General features: G+C 59.5%; 1 protein-coding gene across 4 annotated transcripts; it reads right to left on the reverse strand.

Moving 5' to 3' along the window:
- Positions 1-2345: 2345 nt before the first annotated feature.
- Positions 2346-7920, reverse strand: PGF (placental growth factor). 4 transcript variants are annotated; one of them, XM_054068414.1, is made up of 7 exons: positions 7803-7920; positions 7649-7688; positions 7076-7272; positions 5665-5741; positions 4017-4046; positions 3866-3928; positions 2346-3126 (listed from the first exon to the last, which is right to left on the reverse strand). In XM_054068414.1, the coding sequence occupies exons 1-7, from the start codon at positions 7857-7859 to the stop codon at positions 3105-3107; spliced, it is 486 nt and encodes a 161-aa protein (XP_053924389.1). In that variant the 5' UTR covers positions 7860-7920; the 3' UTR covers positions 2346-3104. The 4 variants fall into 4 exon arrangements, 3 of the variants coding, with proteins under 3 accessions (XP_053924389.1, XP_053924388.1, XP_053924387.1); XM_054068413.1 differs by having other exon boundaries at positions 3909-3928; positions 7649-7904; XM_054068412.1 differs by having other exon boundaries at positions 7649-7903.
- Between the last annotated feature and the right edge of the window lie 9263 nt (positions 7921-17183).

A 17183-nucleotide genomic window follows, 5' to 3' on the forward strand; every position in this document is an offset into this window, starting at 1 on the left:
TTGGGGCTAGGGACAGTCCTGGTCCCCTTACAAGGGAACCAGTCCCCTCCTACAGCACTGCTCTGCAGCACCTCGGGGATGTGGGGTCTGCAGACTTAGCCTAACCTTATCAGGGTGCTCAGAGGACACAATCCATGGTGGCCAGGGAGGGCTGACAGGAGTTACTGTCAGTTTGGGAGGTGTAAGCGTCCAGACACACAACTGGGAGCAACACTGAAGGGGGACAGGCAGACTGGGGCTGATCCTCTTGGGAAGGAGCATGGGTGGTGACCACAAGGTCTAGGGCTTGGAGCCCAACTCTCCCCTTCAGGGCATCAGGCCCCTACCGTGACCATCATAGCACTGTGGAGTGTGATGTCCTGCTGGAAGTCCCTGCTACCCTGGGATGATCCCAGGACTCTCCCCTCTGGCAAGCACACAGAGGGGCAGGGAATGGAGCTAGTCCTCCCCTGGGTGCATGATGCCTGCAGCAGCCCCAGGAGCACCAAGGAGCTGCAAGGGTTCCCCTCACCAGAGAAGCGCCACGTGGAGCTGGAGGGAGCTCCTGAAAACTGGAGATGCAGCTTCCAAACTTCCCATGCTGGCAGTGCTGTCCCCTGCCAATCCTCTCCTCACTGCCACAGTGGGACAGCCACATCCCTCTCAGGCACCCAGGTCCTTGCTGGCCACTCTGACAGCCCACGCCACGGGAGGAGCAAAGGATGAAGGCACACATGGCAGCCAGGGGGGCTTGGGCAGTGCAGAGAGGGAAATGACATGGGGGGGCTGTGCAAGGCTGGCACGCAGCTCTCTGAGAAAAACTCTTAGTGCCAAGCAGCAGCTAAAGAGGTGACACCAGACACCAGGAACTGTTAGGAAAGGCCACGGGCCAGGAGTTCGAATGATTTTTTTTAAACTCTAATCAGCACTCTTGACAAACTTATTTTTACTAAGTAACACCCTTGGGTTTATGTAACTTCCTTTTTAAAAGCTTAATACTACTGTGATGAAACTTTTATGGTTAAAAACAATACAGAAACCATTACATACATCCCTCAAGTGCTGCACACAGTTCTCCTCAGCCTCAAAGTGCAACCAGCCAGGCTGAAATAGCACACAAGGATGCTGAAAGCCTGTACTGAGCAGGACAGACCCCCAGAGCCAGGGTGCCACACGGCCCCTGCAGGTCCTGAGCAGCATAGGAAGGGGGGCAACAAGTCCCCCTCATCCATGAGGCAGCCAAGGAGGACCATTGCTGAGGCAGAGCCCACGTAGGATGTGCCCCAGGACACCAGAAATGGAAATGGGGTCTAAAAGAGATCCAGCAATCTCCTGGAGGATGTATCCGGCTGCATGGGTACAACTCACCCAGTCCATGCCATGCTGCATGGTGGCAGCACGGAGGCTTGAGACCCACCACCAGCTTTCCCTGCTAGAGTACCACTGCCACAGGACCTGCCCTGTCCCCACGTCATTGTGGTGGCACCAGCATGACGGCTCTGAGAGCACCTGCCCCCTGCTACACACTGCCATGGCAGACGTAGCAAGGAGACGCCTTGGACCCCAAAACCTGCTATGTTACAGTCCACTCTTCCTCTATGCAGGATAAACTGCAGGTCACCTCATTTGATGGTAAGGTTGAAGTCTTTGCACATCTTGGCCTCCAGTCTTTTGTTTCAAGTTTCAAGAATAGCCCTTGATTTTGTTTTAACCCTGTGCCAGGGGTGCCCCATGAGCACGCTGCTGGCTAACTTGCCCTCGGGGCTTCCAGCTGTGTGCACTGCTCCACAGGGTAAGGCTCGCTCGGAGCAGCACAGGATGCATTTGGCAGCCTGCCCCGGCCCCCACGCTCGCAGGAAAGGGGAGATGAAGAACCCCACGGGGACTGTTTAAGGCACACAAGAAACAAGGGCTGGAGCTGCCCATCAGACTTGGCCGAGTGGGGAAAGCAGGAAACAGCAGCATCCACAGCCTCCTTGATGTGGGCCACCAGACTCCTACGTGCTCCAGTATATTCCCAGTAAAAGGTGGTGTCCCGAGGCCAGCCTGCCCCCATGCTGGGGCATTTCTTGGGGAGAAAGGCCCACAGGCAGCCTGCTCCCCGCTGCCCTCACCTTGCATCAGCCCAGCCAGGGAGAAGGAAAGCCACAGAACACTGAGCCAGACATTTTGGGACTGGGGTGAGAACAGGATGGGATGGTGAATCTACACACACCATGGTGTGGAGAAGGGAAGCTCCCCCAAGGGTCTCCCAGTACCCACCTGAGCTCCAGCACATGGATAACCCTCAGCCTAGGGATCAGCTTGGTCCTAACCTGCCGGTTGTCCATCTCCAGCATCACACGAAGGGCAGCCCCTTGGGTGCTGCAGGAGCTGGTGCTGTGGACAAGCCCTGGGCCACCATGGGACTGCCCTCCTCAGTCCTGGGTGGGTGCCCATGGGGAAGAGCCCTGCCCGCAGCTGCTGGAAAGCAGACAGTAGTGCTCACACCGCCAGCTCCTGGGTCTGACCATCAGGGTTTTTTTTGAGCAGGACATGGCTGGGGTGTGGCTTTGTGTAGTGAGGAGCACTGTCAACATCAACTCCCCCCCCCTTCCCATTAGGGCAGCTTCCCAGGCAAGCTCCCTGGCGCCCTTCTGGGCTGCCCCGTGCCAAGGCTGGGACAGACACAGCCCTGCAGCCTTGCCTGCCTCAGGTTTCCTTCCTCACCAGCTGCAGTGCACTGGCAGGACAGAGCAGTTCTGCAGCTGCAGCTTTCCGAGTCATCTCCGCTCATCTCCCACATCATGCTGTCCCAAGTAGCTCCAGCAGCACATCCACCAGCTCCGCTCCTCGCTGCCCCCGGATGCCCTCCAACTGCAACACATTGCTTGAGCTCCTCATCGTCAGTCCCAGGCCTGGTCATGGGTCCTTTTGTCCTGATGCGAGCATTGCAGATGGGGCAAGGCAGTCCTTGGTTCCAGGCTGTGTTCCCACCAGGGCCAGGCAAGGGTCCAATCAGCTCTTCCCTGCTGGAGTCCCACGACTGCTTGGAGGGCCATGGCTCCACAAGTCACCCACGCCAGGGGGAAACACAGCTGGCTCAAACGCAGGCAGCAGGAGCAAGGCCAGGGGCAGAGCGGAAGCTACCTGCGTGGCGTGCCGCATCTGCAGAGAGAGCACGGCACAGGCTGAGCGCTGCCAGGATAGGGTTGGGGGAAACAAGGACACACCAGGACCTCCAGGCTCCCTCACTCTGCCCTAGGTCCTCCCTCCCTGTGCTCAGCCTCTCCAGCACCAAACCATGGGGTAGAGACTGCAGACAGCCTCTTCACACGGAGGAGAGAGGGTGATGGAGCTGTAGGGGTTGGCTAAGCCCCAAGCAGAGAGCTTCAGACAAAACAGGGAAACACAACAGGAAAGTACCAGCCACAGGCACCATACCCCAAAAGCGTCTGCAACGACAGTGCGGCCTCTGCCGTTACAGCAAGAGGTTTGAGATAGTCAGCAAATATAAGGAGGGGAAGGGTAGAATAACCCAAACAAGAACTAGCCAAGGACTGCAGGAAGGACACAGCTGGCAGCACGAGGAGGCTGAAACTGGAAATTCATGGATCCAGGAAACCCAGTGTTGTCTGTACTGTCAAGTTACTCTGCTCATCCATCCCCAACCTGGGTGGGACTGGGCAACTTTGTGCAGCTGAGCCTGGAGACTAGCAAGCACCTACTAAGCCTTCAGTAAAAGGCCCATTTCCCCTCAGTCACCCACTGTCCCCTCTGCCCTGCTTCCTCCCGTGTCTGCTTTGCACAAACCTCTCCCTGCTCACAGCATCAGTAAAGGTCTAAAGGCTTAATGAAGCTGCTCATCCTGAAAAAAAGAGCCCAGAAGACACCCCTGCTCACTTACAGTTCACAGTCTTTACGTTTCTTCTTGTCTTGTCTTCTCTTACCTCGGCCCTTGGACCTCCTCCTTCAAAAGCAAAGTACCACAAGAGTCTGATGTATGGGAGACGAGACCCACAACCCCAGCCGGTAACACCGCCCCCGGTACCACTCACCTTCCCAATCTCATCAGGTCTTGTCGGGGCCTGCAGGGCAGGAAAAGGACAGAGTGAAGTGGTTACTTGGGCAGTGCTGTCTGTTGAGCTGCTGGAGGTGGTTTTTTGAGGTGGTTCAGCATGCAGCACAATCTACCTGTTATCATTCATCCTTAAAACAAGCCCAGTACGTCTTCTCTCCACATTATCAACTCCTCAGCTAGGAGCTGACTGCAGCAAGCAGAGAAAAGGCAGAGACAGCATTGGGGCAGGGGATTGCTGGCTTTGGTGATTCCCAGGCTTTGCCCATGAGGATAGGAGGCAGAGGTTCTGTTTCACGTGTGTGATTTGCTGCAGAGTCTCAGTAGTGGTGCTCAGACAGCAGTTGTGACATACTTGGCTTAAGCTCCCCCTACAGGAGCCGAGGCCAGGACATCCACCATGCCTACACTAAACTTCAAATGGGAATGATGTAAAGGTGTGGAAGGTGGCATAGGGAAAAGCTGAAAGGTGCTGAAAGCAGAAGCAAGACATTTACACAGATTCAAAGGTAGCCTGCACAAGTACTCATAGGAGATCCCCTGGGAGTTACCCTAGGAAAACCACAACAGGCTCAGAAAATTCCCTGCATGGAAAATAGATGGAAGTGGACGGGGAAAATAACACATGTTTCTTCCCAGTCTCTCTTTTGCATCCATCAACAGACGCTCCAGAGAAGCGTTGAGCTGGATGGTCCTTGGGTCTGCTCCAGCACAGCCGCTCTTACAACTGCAGGGGAATACCGACCCAGGGATCCTCAGGCACTTCTTCCAGGCAAGGATCACGTCTAACAGCTGCTCAGAAGGACGCTCAGTCCCCAGTTTTCGCAATACTGCATCGCCCTGGGGCCATGACGGAGAGCAAATGCCAGGAACCCCAGGCAGGCACTGCTGGGGAGGCTCTACAGCAGGGACTAGCTGCTCCTGCTCCCACAGCACTGCAGCCCCCCCGCAAAGGCCCCGTCCTACCCAAGCTCACACTGCTTCTGGGACACAGCGAGCACCCCAAGGGGTCACCTACGTGCCAGGAGTCTGTGGCAAGTTGGTGCCGTGCATCCATCCCACGCCGGTGCTGCATAACCATGCCAGGTTCACACTGCACGTTTTAAGCATTCATTCGTTGTCTTGGATGTTAACCCCTGCTCCCCAGCCCCAGATGGGGCAGTCTCCCTTAAACAGAGACCCAGCCCTTCAGCTCTCTCTTTGCGTCACAGTTGCGCTCAGATATATCGAGTCATGGAACTTCCTGCCGAGCCACCACCTCTGACGTGCTGCCCCACACTGAAGACCTGCCTCAGAGCCACCAGCCTTGCTCTGTTACCCACAGGCACCTCCTTCAGCCAGAGGAGAATCCATCCGGCGTGCCAAGGCAGCCACAGGGACGGGGGGCACGCACATCCCTGCTCACAGAGCCACGGCGCTGCAGCGGCTCTGCCTGGTGCCTGACAAGGCTACACACACCTCCTGGGCTGTGGGGAGCAGCCTGCAGCTGAGCAAGGGCTGTAAGAACCAGCAAACCCCAGTATTGCAGGGGTGCCCCAGGGCATCCTTGTCCTCCACACAGGGTGAGCTGGCAGGGTCGCACTTGCTGGAGGGACACAGGGGTACAAAACGAGGGCAGAGGTTCCTACCTGCACTCGCACCGCTTGTGCTCCGTGAACACCATCTCCACGTAAGGTGCCTCTCCGTTTGGCTTTATCTTCAGGAGCTGAAAGAGGAGCAAAGGTTACCTCCCGGCGGGCGGTAGGATGGGGCTGGAAGGGTTCCGGCTGCTCTGGCAGACGCGTGTCTAACCTGTTCCTCGGGACCTCCGGCAGCAAAGACGCCACCTGCGCACTCAGGCCTGGCTACGCCAGCAGCTTGGGAGGCTTTGCTAGTGTCACCCTGTGTCTTCAGGGCTGTAATTTAAATCCTGTGGTCTTGGGATTTCCCAGTCATAGAGGAGATTTTTCTGCCCTTGTGGAGAGCTTTCACATATTTGGCCGCTTTGCACACCTCCATTCTCTGATGGAAATATCCCCCTAGTTGTGTTTTCCAGACTATTCCCATTGCGGGTGCCTCCTCCTGGCCCCCTTTCCGACAGTGCTGAGCCTGGAGTCAGTACTACGGTGCCTCCTCAGCCCAGGAGGGCAGGATTTGCCCTCCTGTCACCTGTCAGCCCCCAGCCCAGGGGCTTCACCGGGTATGTCCATGATTTGCGTGATCCACACTAGTCCCCACGGAAATGCCTGGCATTGCCACCCCACGCATGGCAGTGGGATCTTTCCCATGGAGGAAGAGTTGTGCCTCCCATTCAAGCCAGGCTTTTGCTCCACCTCAGTGAAGAATTTTTGGAGACTCCCACCCTACTTCCAACACGCTCGCAGTCCTCAAGGGACCAAAATCACTGGCAATTTATTGCAGGCGCTTTCTAGTCCACCACCCACAGCAAAGCAGAGCTTTTCCCTGCAGTGGCAGTGAGTTGATCTCTGGCAGCACAAGGGCTGCAGTGTGAGGACAAAGGCTGCTGGGGCACAGGGAAGAGCTGACCGGCAGCTTGTTTGCAGCCCGGGAACCACCACCCCACCTCACGCAGCTCTCACAGTGGGGACTGGAAATGCAGCCCTTCCCACTGACCATGCCCCCAGCCCACATTCACTGCCAGCACCACCACAGGCATCTCCTGACACACACGAGCTTTGCTTCTCCCCACAATTCAGGGGTAGCACCTGCTTTATCCCAGCAGAGTCACAGGCAACTGGGACACCTCAAGCTCCATTGCAGAACAGAGAAGGTCTGGAAAGGCGATGGTAAGAGAGGAGAGGGTAGGGAAGTAAGGAGCAAAGCCGGTACCACCAGGGGTGTCGCCTGGCCCAAACAGTGAGCAGAGGGACTCTCCAGGTTTAGCATGTAGTTGAGCAGTTACGAGTAAGTCCCCTCCTCTCTTATCCACGCTTTTACGATGTCTGGAGAATGTGAAGCTCTGAGTTTACCCTCCCAGCAGCTGACAAGGAACCCAACAGCCCCCCAGCACCGCCGCAGCCCCCCAGCAGCGGGACTCACCTGCACGGTGACCGTGCTCGTCTCCACGGGGACGCAGCGGAGACCCTCATCCCCACAGCAGCCTCCACAGCGTTGCAGGGAGACACAGGAGGGTCTGAAAATGTACTCCACCTCGTTGGGGTACTCGGCAATGACATCTACCATCTGCTCCAGGGGCCGGCAGAAACTACGATTCCAGATCTCTCGGAAGCTCAGAACTGCAAGAGATGAGGATGAGGGCTTTCGGTTGTTGCGGCAGAGGGGCTGAGCACAGCCGGGCGCTCCGCACCCCTCACCGAGGCACAGGGATGCCGAGGAACCCCCCGTGGCTCCATCACCGCAGCGGTGCGGGGGATCGCACGGCCACATCCACCCCGATGGGCGCCTCCTCCACCCGCCCGCCACCTCCCCGTTCCCGTTCCCGGGCACCCGCGTCCCCCCCCAAACGCCCGGGCGGGCGGAGCCGGAGCCGAGCGCTCCTGCCCGGGACCCCGCACGCCGGCACCGGGAAGCCCGGGCTGCCCCGAGCCCCCGCTGCGCCCCGGGAACCCCGAACCCCCGTCGGGACACCGGCCGCCCCCGCCGCCGACTCACCGGGCGGCTCCGCGCCGGCGGCGCCCCGCGCCTCGGGGACCTGCGGGGAGGGAGAGGCGGGCGCTGCCGGGGGCGATGCGGGGAGTCCCGCCGCCTTCCCCGGAGCGGCGGCCCCCGCGCCGCCCCGCGCCCCGTCCCGCCCCCCGGCTCTCACCGGCACCGCCAGCGCCACGGCCGCCAGCGCCCGGAGGAAGGCGCCGAGCAGCCGCATCGCCGCCCCGGCTCAGCGCCGCCGCCGCCGCCCCCCGCCCGGCATCCCGCCCCGGCCCCGCCGCGCCGCCACCGGGCCATGGGAGCGCGCCCGCTCCGCCGCCTATTTCAGCGCCGCCGCCCCGCCCCCGCCCGGCCCGGCCCCGCCGCGGGGCGGGAGCAGGTGCCCGGCCCCGGCCGGTGCCCCCGGGACGCGGAGGAGCCCCCGCCTCCAGCCCCACTGCGGCCGCCCCGCGGCTCCCCGGGGCCGCCGAGTGCCGGGGCTGCACCGGGGCTGCTCGGCTCGCTGCGCTCCTCGGGTCCTGCCCGCCTCTCCCGGGACGCGCTCGTGCGGCCACCCGGCTGCCCGGTGCCACCGCTGCCCTGTGCCCACCCGTGCCCACCCCGCTGCCCTGTGCCCACCCGTGCCACCCCGTGCCCACCCGTGCCACCGCTGCCCTGTGCCCATCCGTGCTACCCCGTGCCACCCCGCTGCCCTGTGCCCACCCGTCCCACCACACTGCCCCGTGCCCACCCCATGCCACCGCTGCCCTGTGCCCACCCGTGCCCACCTGTGTCACCCCGCTGCCCCGCGCCTGTCCAGCAGCCCCTTTCCCATCCACGCCCATGCTGCTGCCCTGTCCCCACGCCGGCACCCCACGCCCTGGCCGCTCACCCCGCTTTGCCCAAGCTGCCCATCCAGCCCCCGCTGGCACAGCCCTGGCAGGGGGGTTCCGTCCCTCCCAGCCCCGGGGACAGCAGCCCAGTGCTGGCGATCTGCCATGGGGTTCCCTCCAGCTCAGGAGGGAAAGGGGCACAGCGGGTCCCTGAGGCGAGTCTGGGGCCAAACCCTGCTGCCAAGGGCAGACCCAAAGGAGTTCTGTGGCATTTGCTGTTCTATTTTTAAGCCGCAGCGGCCGGGGAAGCTGAGGCTATGGGAGGTGGGGAGGGAAGAGATGCCAGCGGGCAACACGATCCCTTGCGGGCAGCAGGTCCCAGGGAAATAACGGGCTGTGTCTGTGCCGTGATTCACGTTTCTTTCCTCCTGGGAGAGTGGGGAAGCTGCTCCGGGGCTTCCCTGCCCACCTCTGTGTGAGGTCCTTCCCTGTGGTGTGAGGATGCCAGTGGCCTGTCCCCAGCCCCACAGGGTCCGTCCGCTGGGGATGTGGGACACGCCAGCCACCTGTCCCCCACCACGCCAGGCCATGCAGGTGGCAGGGGCTCAGGCATCAGTGGGAGCGGAGCTCTGGCTGGAGCTTCCAGGCGTCGGTACCGTGTGAGAAAGCTTCTGGAGCGGGGCCTGGCAAATTAGCAGAGAGATGCTGCAGAGATAAGCCCGCAGAAATGCCGGCTCGCAGGGGTCCGGGTGCACTGCAGATCATCACTCGGCAGCTGCCGGGGGGCTGCTGGGGCGGCGTTCGGCGCCTGTTCATGCTCTCACCCCTGGCTGGGCAGCAAGGAGCAGGTAACCTCCCCACCACAATGGCTGGAGTGTGCCTGTGCTCCCCCTCTGCCACCCTACAGACTCTCCCGGGCCAAGCGGACCTACACACGTATCTCCCCAGGGATGATTTTGAGACTGGGGGGTGAAGGGAGTGTTTATTCCCACCTGAAAACCCGGACCAGAGGCCGCCCTGAGCAGCAGCTGCTGCCAACTCGCTGGACAGACAGAATCCTGTTATTGCGAAGGCCGTGACCACATGGGGCCTCATGGCTGTCCTTGCAGGAAGGTCCCTCGGGGCCACCTCTCAGACAAGGCCAGCCTCTGGTGCTGGAGCAAAGGGCTCTCCCTCAGGAGCTGTGCGGCTGGGGAGAGCAGCCCTTAATTGCCGAGTGCAATCCTGTTCCTGGTCTGAAGCTATTTCCTCAGAGGCCTTGGGCAGAGTTTACATTCCTGGGACGAGCATCCCCTTTCTAGGCAGCACGGAGAAGAGACAGGAGCAGTAAAATAATATTTGGACATTGGTAACCTGTGACCAGCAACATCGTCCTGCAAACGGGAGAAGCATCCAGCTGGCTGGGCCACTGCAGCTTGCTTTCCCCTCTGCTGTGCTTCTTCCTTGGGGACTGAGCCTACCCTTCCCCAGCTGCAGAACGGGGCTGGAGGTCGATGCTATAAATGCATCGGTGTGTCCCTCACACTGCCTCCCCAGGCCCTGGGGAGCGGAGTTACGCACTTTGGGAACAGGGGACAGAGGAGGCCCAAGGGACCAGCCAGGGTCGCAGGGCAAACAGAGACATTTCCTTAAAGGGCAGATGCCTCCCCTGCCACGAGCCCCACACAGCAGCCACCAAACATGCCACTGCCTGCCTGTGCCACCTTCCTGCCTTGCTCCCGGTGCTGGGAAGGGAGGCAGGTGGGGAGTGATGGTATGTCCTTGTCGCGGGTAAGACCCAGCAGTCCCGCGGGGACAGTCAGCCCCAGTACCCAGCTGCAAGCGTGCCACAGCTCAGCCCCGCCAGGGAACGGGCTCACCTCCACGCCTCTTACACCTTCTGGGTCTGCGCTGCCTGTGAGCAGTGAAGGAGCCTAGTCCAGGTACCCGCTCTCCCACAAAACCTCACCCTACTCAACACAGGCGAGTTCCCTCTGAGTCCTCTTTTTCATAAAACAGCCCCATTTGAGCATCAAAATTCCCTCATGGACATCCTCTTCCTTCCAAAATCCCACCTTTGGCATCTTAGATGAAAAGAACCCAACAAAAACTTATCTCCGTGTAGCTGCCAAGCTGACTTGAGCCTGGACCTCTCCCTAAAGCCCTCGGAGAACACCCCTGAAATTCTTAGGGCATTGTTTTTTTGTGCTGCTGCTATTTAGGACTCCACAGTCCGTCTGATCAGGGCTGCAGGCTTCTGCCGAGGGCAGTGCCAAGCATGCTCCAGTGGGCAAGAGCTCTCCGGCAGCCACCTACACCCTGTCCTGTGACAGGACCCCCAAGATCAAAACAGCACAAAGGCTTAAAGCGCTGGGCTTCTCGAGTCTGCCTTTCTTCATCTCTGAGTACCCATCTTTCACCCTCAGTGTCGCATTTGATCGCTTTCCCTGCCCTGTGAGCCAGATCTTAGGCTCTTCTAAGCTCACCCTCCAGCGAGTGCGAAGAAATCGGTTCACAGCAAATGCTGAGATCAACGGGCTCAATCTTCTGCACGTTGTGTCTCCACAGTGGGGACAGAGGCAGAAGACAGAGAGCTGGAGACTGGATGCTTGGAGCTGCACACACCTGCATGCAAGAGTGGGAATGGGGATGGGCATGGTCTGGCATGGACTTCCCTGGCATGCAGAAAGCCAGGCCTCTCCCCCAGGAGACTGCTGCTGGTTTCTTCCAGGAACACAGTGCCATCCAGCGCCCTTGCAGGCAAGCAGAGCTGCAGTAGCAACTAGAGACCATCAGCATTCCTCCTCAAGGAAACAACATGCCAACAACCTGCCAGGGCACCTGGGCTCCTAGGGACCCCCAGAGCTGTGCCGTGGCGGCTCTGACACCGAGAGACTCTGCTGGCAGCGCATCCCTTGCTCCTGGCACCTGGTTCCCGTGGCGTCAGTGCCTCTTCCCAGCCCAGGTGCGCAGGGGGATGTGTTTGCTGAAGGAGAGGCTGACAATAGGGGGAAATGGGCTGTGCTGCGCATCCCGATGGCGATGGCTCACAGCACCAGCTGCTGCTGCCTGCAGCGGGCGGAAGCGTACGGCCTTAGTCAGCCCCGGTCGCACGTGGCAGGAACTCCGCTGTTTGTTTTGGTTCCTCAGGGTGGGGGGGTTCAGCTCCTCCAGGGACCCACGATTGAAACCACAGGCACCTGACGGCCCAGCCCCATGCCTGGGGAGAGCAGGGTCTGCCCTCCCAGCGCCGCACTGCCCGGCGCAGGTACGACGCGGTGTCTGGAGGGGCACAGGTCGAGCACCAGGGCTGACCGAGATGCTTGAGGCAGCAAATCCAAATGGGGGGGAACTCACGGCTGAAATCCCCCATGGAGCTAGGGATAATGCCTCTGAGGAGGAGGTCCCTGGAACCACCAGACCCCAACCCTGGGAAGCTGTGGCCCTCAGCCGGGTGGTGCTCCAGGAACGCATGGCAGCCAGCACAGCCCAGCGTAACGCCTTGTCTTCCAGTGCCACCCTAGTTTAACACTGAGGCTTGAGGTCAGGGCAGGGGACAGAGTCTTCTTTCAGCAGGCAGACAGCAAAGCGATGCTGGCAGGGGACAGGAGGGTTAATGACAACTGGCTGTCTCACAGCCCAGCCGTCAGTCGCCTGTGCCGGCAGGGAGGTGACAGAGAGCACAGGGACTGGCCAGGCCACAGGTATTTGCAGGAGAGCACAGCCCCAGAGCAAGGCGAGGCACCAGGGAGCCGAACCGCAGCCCCAAGCATACGTGGGTGCCTACAGGTAAGCACCAGCAGCCTGTGTGAGGTATGCTCTTAATGGTGCCAAAACAACAGCCCCTCACACACGAGGTGCTGAGCATCTGGAGTGGGAAGCAGAGACGCAGCATTCATCGCACAGCTCTCCCTGAGCTCCTCTCCTGAAGCCCTGGGTGGGAGAAGAGCCCCCAGAAATCCTGTGGATATTTCCCTCCGGCAGCTGCGGAGTGCTGTGCTTGGGAAAGCTCAAACAAGCTACAACCAGGACAGACTGGTGCAGCAGCGTGTGCGTGACCCTCCAGCATCCACAGAGATGAAACACCCCAGGCCCACGTGGAATGGGAAGGCTGTGGTAGGGCAGCCCCAGGAGGGACGGGACTCTCCCAGCTGGAGCAGAGCAGCCCCTCTCCCGAGGAAAGAGGCTGAGGTTGCTTTTCCACTGCAGAACCAAGCACATTCCGTGTATCTATCATGTTTCATCTCCCCCAGGAAAAGGGTAGTAAACACCAAACGGAGAGGAGAGGTGCATGGGCACGCATCGCCCACTGCTCTGTTGTTGCCCCTCGTCTCTCAGTAATCCCAGCCCGGCCAGCCGGTGGGCAGGGGCTGCCAGGCGCTTTTCTCCCCTGCCAAACTAGAACCCAATCCCCACCCAGCCCAGAGCTTCTGGCTGCTTATCATGTGGATGCAGTTCTCCTGCTTTTAGCTGTCATAATATTGACACAAAGCAAAATAATACTGACTGCAAGACTCTGCTTGGCTCTGGAAGGCAAACAGGCAAGGAGACTGGGAGCAGCAGGCTCCGCTATTGTGTAGGATGGGGCAGCAGCCTGGGCTGCTTCCAAGCTCTGCTCCCCGGCATCATGCCTGCTGATAAAGGGGGGAATGTGGGATGCAGGCGGGGGGGAAGCAGGCTACGCAGCACTCTCTCCCCATCAAGGAGTGAACGTGTGCATCGGCAGGGCTTCATCCCAGAGGCTTTCCCAGAACGTGGGTGGAGGAGCAGCTCATCCCTCTCTTTCCCTGAAACCTGGCAGACACTGAATAGCTGCCATCGCCCGCAGCAGACAATGAGCAAAGCGAGCCCGGGGCCAGCTGCAGCGCTGGGAGCGCATGAGCGGAGGAACTGCGGGAAGCTGGCCGGTGACCAGGAAGCAGCCCAGACTGTTGGTGTCACGGACGCCTCGGTGACCACAAAGCAGCCAGGCCGCGCTTTGTCTCGCCCCAAGGGCCTGGCTTCCTGCAGCCGCGCCAGGTTTGCTTGGGGGCTTCTCTGCAGCCCCCGGCACCCCCTCCTCCCCAGCGCGGCCAGCCTGCTGCGTGCCCTCGGAGCAGGGACAGAGCCACGGCCAACACCTGCGTGGTGCCTCTGAGCTTTCTGAGCCGCTTGTGCCTTTGGTGGCACCGAGCAAAGCCAACGCCTTTTCCGCGTGTGAAGGCCCAGCGCAGCACCAGCGAGGCCAAGACAGAGACCTCCTGCCCAGCGGCGCTCTGTGCTCTCTCATACCTTGCTGGGGCTTGTTTTCCTACATGACACACAGTGACTTCCCACACTTCCCTCGCCTCTTCCTGAGCAGCTCAGCCTTTGAACCGGCTGCCTGCATCCTGAGCAGAGACCCGGGGAACTGCCGCAGATGAACGAACCGACGAGTGAGGCTCCACATCCAGGGAAGGCACTTGGACACCAGCTTCCCATGCCTCTCCTGGCAGACAGGGAAGGTGAAAGGCAGCCCAGCCCGGGCTCCTTCCACAACGAACCCTACAGAAACCCTCCCACTTCCCAGCCTCGGTCTCTATTTTTAAGGCTCCAAGAAGGAAAGGGGCACAAATGGCAAACTTGCTGGCAGGAGCAACGGTCCCTGGGCTGGATTCAGAACTGCCTACTCATTTCCCATAGGGATCGCAGACCCCGTCGGTACCGCAAGGTTCTGGCTATGGGTTCGGTCTGCCCGTGGGTGCTACGTTGGAGTGAGGAGGAGCCAGCAGCCATCGTCCAGGCAGAGACAGGCACACGCACACCCAGGCTGCCAAGCAAGGAGCTCATCAAATCCTTCACTAACCTGAGACTCCCCATAGCAAGCCCTATTTCTCTTTGGCTGCCCAGGCTGTTACAGCAGCCTTGCTTTCCCAAGGATGACCAGTTTAAGGGACAGCTGTTACGAGAGTCATCAGCAAAGACCAGCAGAACAAGTGCCCTGGTACCTGTGGTGTCAGCCATGAATTTCAAGCATGCCAAAACTGCTGATGACTCAGGCAATGCGTGCGTGCGCTTCCAGACCCACAGAGCTGAGCTTTCCAGCTATCCGCATACCTGCTTTTGATCACCAGCTGTTTGTTCAGGGTTTTTTTCTTCTTTCCCTGGAAGCTCTAGTTTTAAACGTGCATTCAGCACCCAGTTCAGCCCATCATTTCCATCCCCTTCACTTACTATGTGACCTACTTTCTCCCCTGTAGCATGCAGAAAACACTGGTTTGGGCTCCCTCAGCCCTTCAGCAGGTTTGCTCCTGCCTTCTTACAGCTCTCTGTGGATGTAAGAGCTTTGGGCTTAAGTCACCTCCTTTGTTTCTGTCTCAGGCCTTTGAGCACGGACTTTATGAAAAGCAACCACTTCACACCACATATCTTTGGTTAGTCTTTCTTCTTCGATTGTGCTTCGTGTTCCCCTCACTCCCATGCACCATGCCACCCTTAACTCAGTCACGTGTGCTCAGCTTAGTGCCCCAGCCACGATGCTATAGAGCCACTTCTTGTGTCACCTCTCCAGCCTTCACAGTCCATGCGGCGCTGACAACCTGCCCTGACGTTCCTGCTGGGCAGTGGTTCTGCTGGCTTTCCCTTGCTGGCTTCTTCCCTTCGCCTGTGCTGAGCGTGAGCAGCTCTCTTTGCTTACGTGAGTGCTGCAGATGAGTCCAATTACTAGAGTTCAGCAAACTCTGATTCCCCTCCCTGGCATTTCATCCAGCCCACTTATCCACTGAGAGTTTCTAATCCAAACAGCCTCCCAGCACACGATGTTCCAGCTCTCTCAGGCCCTACCCATCCTCTGTTCTGCCTTCTCCGCTCTCACACAAGCACTTTGGGGATGACATTCAGCCTCCAGGGATGCAGAATTCACTGGGTAGAGGGCAAGCAATGTCTCCAGCAGCCAGCCCTGATGGCAGAGAGCAGGATGCTGTCCTGGGCAGGCTGGCAGCTCCCCAAGATAAGCCAGATTTCAGTTCCTTTGCAGGCCCTGAAAACGTGCTGCCTTGCTCGGCCAGCCAGCTCATCCCCTGCTCAGCTCTTTTGCTCACAGCAACAGCACCGTCTGCAGTTGTGTCAGCCCCCTTGCTTGTTCATGCACCAGCTGGGAGGCCACGGCAGCCAACTCTGCCCCACAGAGCCTGGATAGACCCAGGGAAGGGAAGGAGGGTGTGCTGTGCAGGAGACAGCTGCCCACAGCCACTGCAGGAGGGGCGTCCTGCTCCGTAACACCGGTGGCTGTGGACCACCAGGGGAGTCTCCTTCCAGCTGCCATGGGATGCACGCACACACCTCCCACCACGCTGCCTCTGCGCAGACTGCAAGGCAGCACGATTTTAGCCAAGGCACAACAGCAACATCTATCATTACAGCTGCCTTCCCCAACTGCCCCGTGCTCCCTGTGCTCCCACTCCTCTTCTCCATTCCCCCCTTTTCAGCCCTCCTGGGCACTTCTTGCCTAACTTGCTGGGTCCTGGTGACAGCTGCTGGCTAATGACAACCAGGTGTCTCATAGCCACAGTCCCTCTGAGCTGCCAGCACCCAGGGTTTGCCTTTCAGTCCTCCGAAGAGCCGTGGGTTCTGGCTCAGCTCAGCTCCACAGGGCTAATAACTCCTGAAATGCCCATTCAGAGGCTTTCATTCATGAAATTGAAGGCAGCAGACCAAGCGTAGGACTGTGCCCCCCAAGGGACAGCAGACTGCTGGCTGTCTGTGACTGGCTGTGGCAGCAGTGCCTGGCAGAAAGCACTGTGGGGAACAGGGCAGGAGCAGCGTGAGCAGGGAAAAATCTCTGCAGCCTGGCAAGGCACGGAGAAGAAACTGCCCCGCAATAGTTACTGAGACCAGAGCAGGGAATGTAAACAGCCCAGCAGCCACAAGGAGGTCATAACCTCAGAGTCCAGTTTCCCTTCCTCTTCTCCCTCCTGGCCTAACCTCCAAGAGCTGCTCTGTTTACTAGTGAGATAAATAAACAAACAAAGGAAAGCTCTGAAGCAATGATTTTTTTTCTTTTTCTGGCCAATTCAGCACATGCCCTGGTCCCAGCGTTCACGCGTGGGAGCGGTCTCTGCACGCCACGGTAGCCAGCACGCAGCAGTGCACGGGCACAGCCAGCAGAAGCTGAACAGAGGCTGCAGATGGGCACGGGCAGCCCTCCTCTGCCTTATCGCCAACGTAGCAGCGCAGAGGGACAAAAGGGGGAACTCGGTTACCCTGCATAAACGTGGGGTCGGGCAGGCCTTGCTCCAGGGATCCTCCAATTTATTCAGGATGGAAGAAAACAGACCCTACTGGGAAGAGGAGGACAAAATACAGCGGTGAATAAGGATATGCCTGGTCAGCACAGCAGGGCCCAACGCAGCCGAGCCAACTGCAGGTCAAACCCCGCTACCCTCTACTGACTCTCTTGGGGGGGCAAAGGACAAGACAAGCTCATCAAAGAGGGAAACTCTTGACTTCCAGCCAGGGCAGCAGCATCCCCTAAGCACCTCCAGGCAAACCCAGACACACGGCATCCGAGGGATGCGGCGAGCTTCCTTCCCCAGGCTGGTGGGTACCCTGGCTTCCAGGCACACAGGGACACTTGGGGAAGTGGCAGGAAGAGAGAGAGGTGTGGAGGACTCTCAGCCCAGACAGGTGTGCAAACCACACAGCGAGCCCCAGTGCAGCAGCCGCGGGCGTCGGGCGGGCATCCAGCGGGCCCTGGGTGGCTGATGGCTGTAGGGAGAGCCCTGAAATCATCA

The sequence above is a fragment of the Cuculus canorus genome, chromosome 5, assembly GCF_017976375.1.
Source record: "Cuculus canorus isolate bCucCan1 chromosome 5, bCucCan1.pri, whole genome shotgun sequence".
NCBI lineage: Eukaryota > Metazoa > Chordata > Aves > Cuculiformes > Cuculidae > Cuculus > Cuculus canorus.

What these genes read in the sequence shown, in the direction of transcription:
- PGF (XM_054068413.1), bottom strand. Translation starts at nt 7,859, where the DNA reads ATGCGGCTGCTCGGCGCCTTCCTCCGGGCGCTGGCGGCCGTGGCGCTG. An exon ending in CGCCGGCGCGGAGCCGCCCG is followed by an intron (nt 7,273 to 7,648) that starts GTGAGTCGGCGG and finishes CATCTCTTGCAG; the next exon opens with TTCTGAGCTTCCGAGAGATC. An exon ending in CGAGCACGGTCACCGTGCAG is followed by an intron (nt 5,742 to 7,075) that starts GTGAGTCCCGCT and finishes CTCCTCTTTCAG; the next exon opens with CTCCTGAAGATAAAGCCAAA.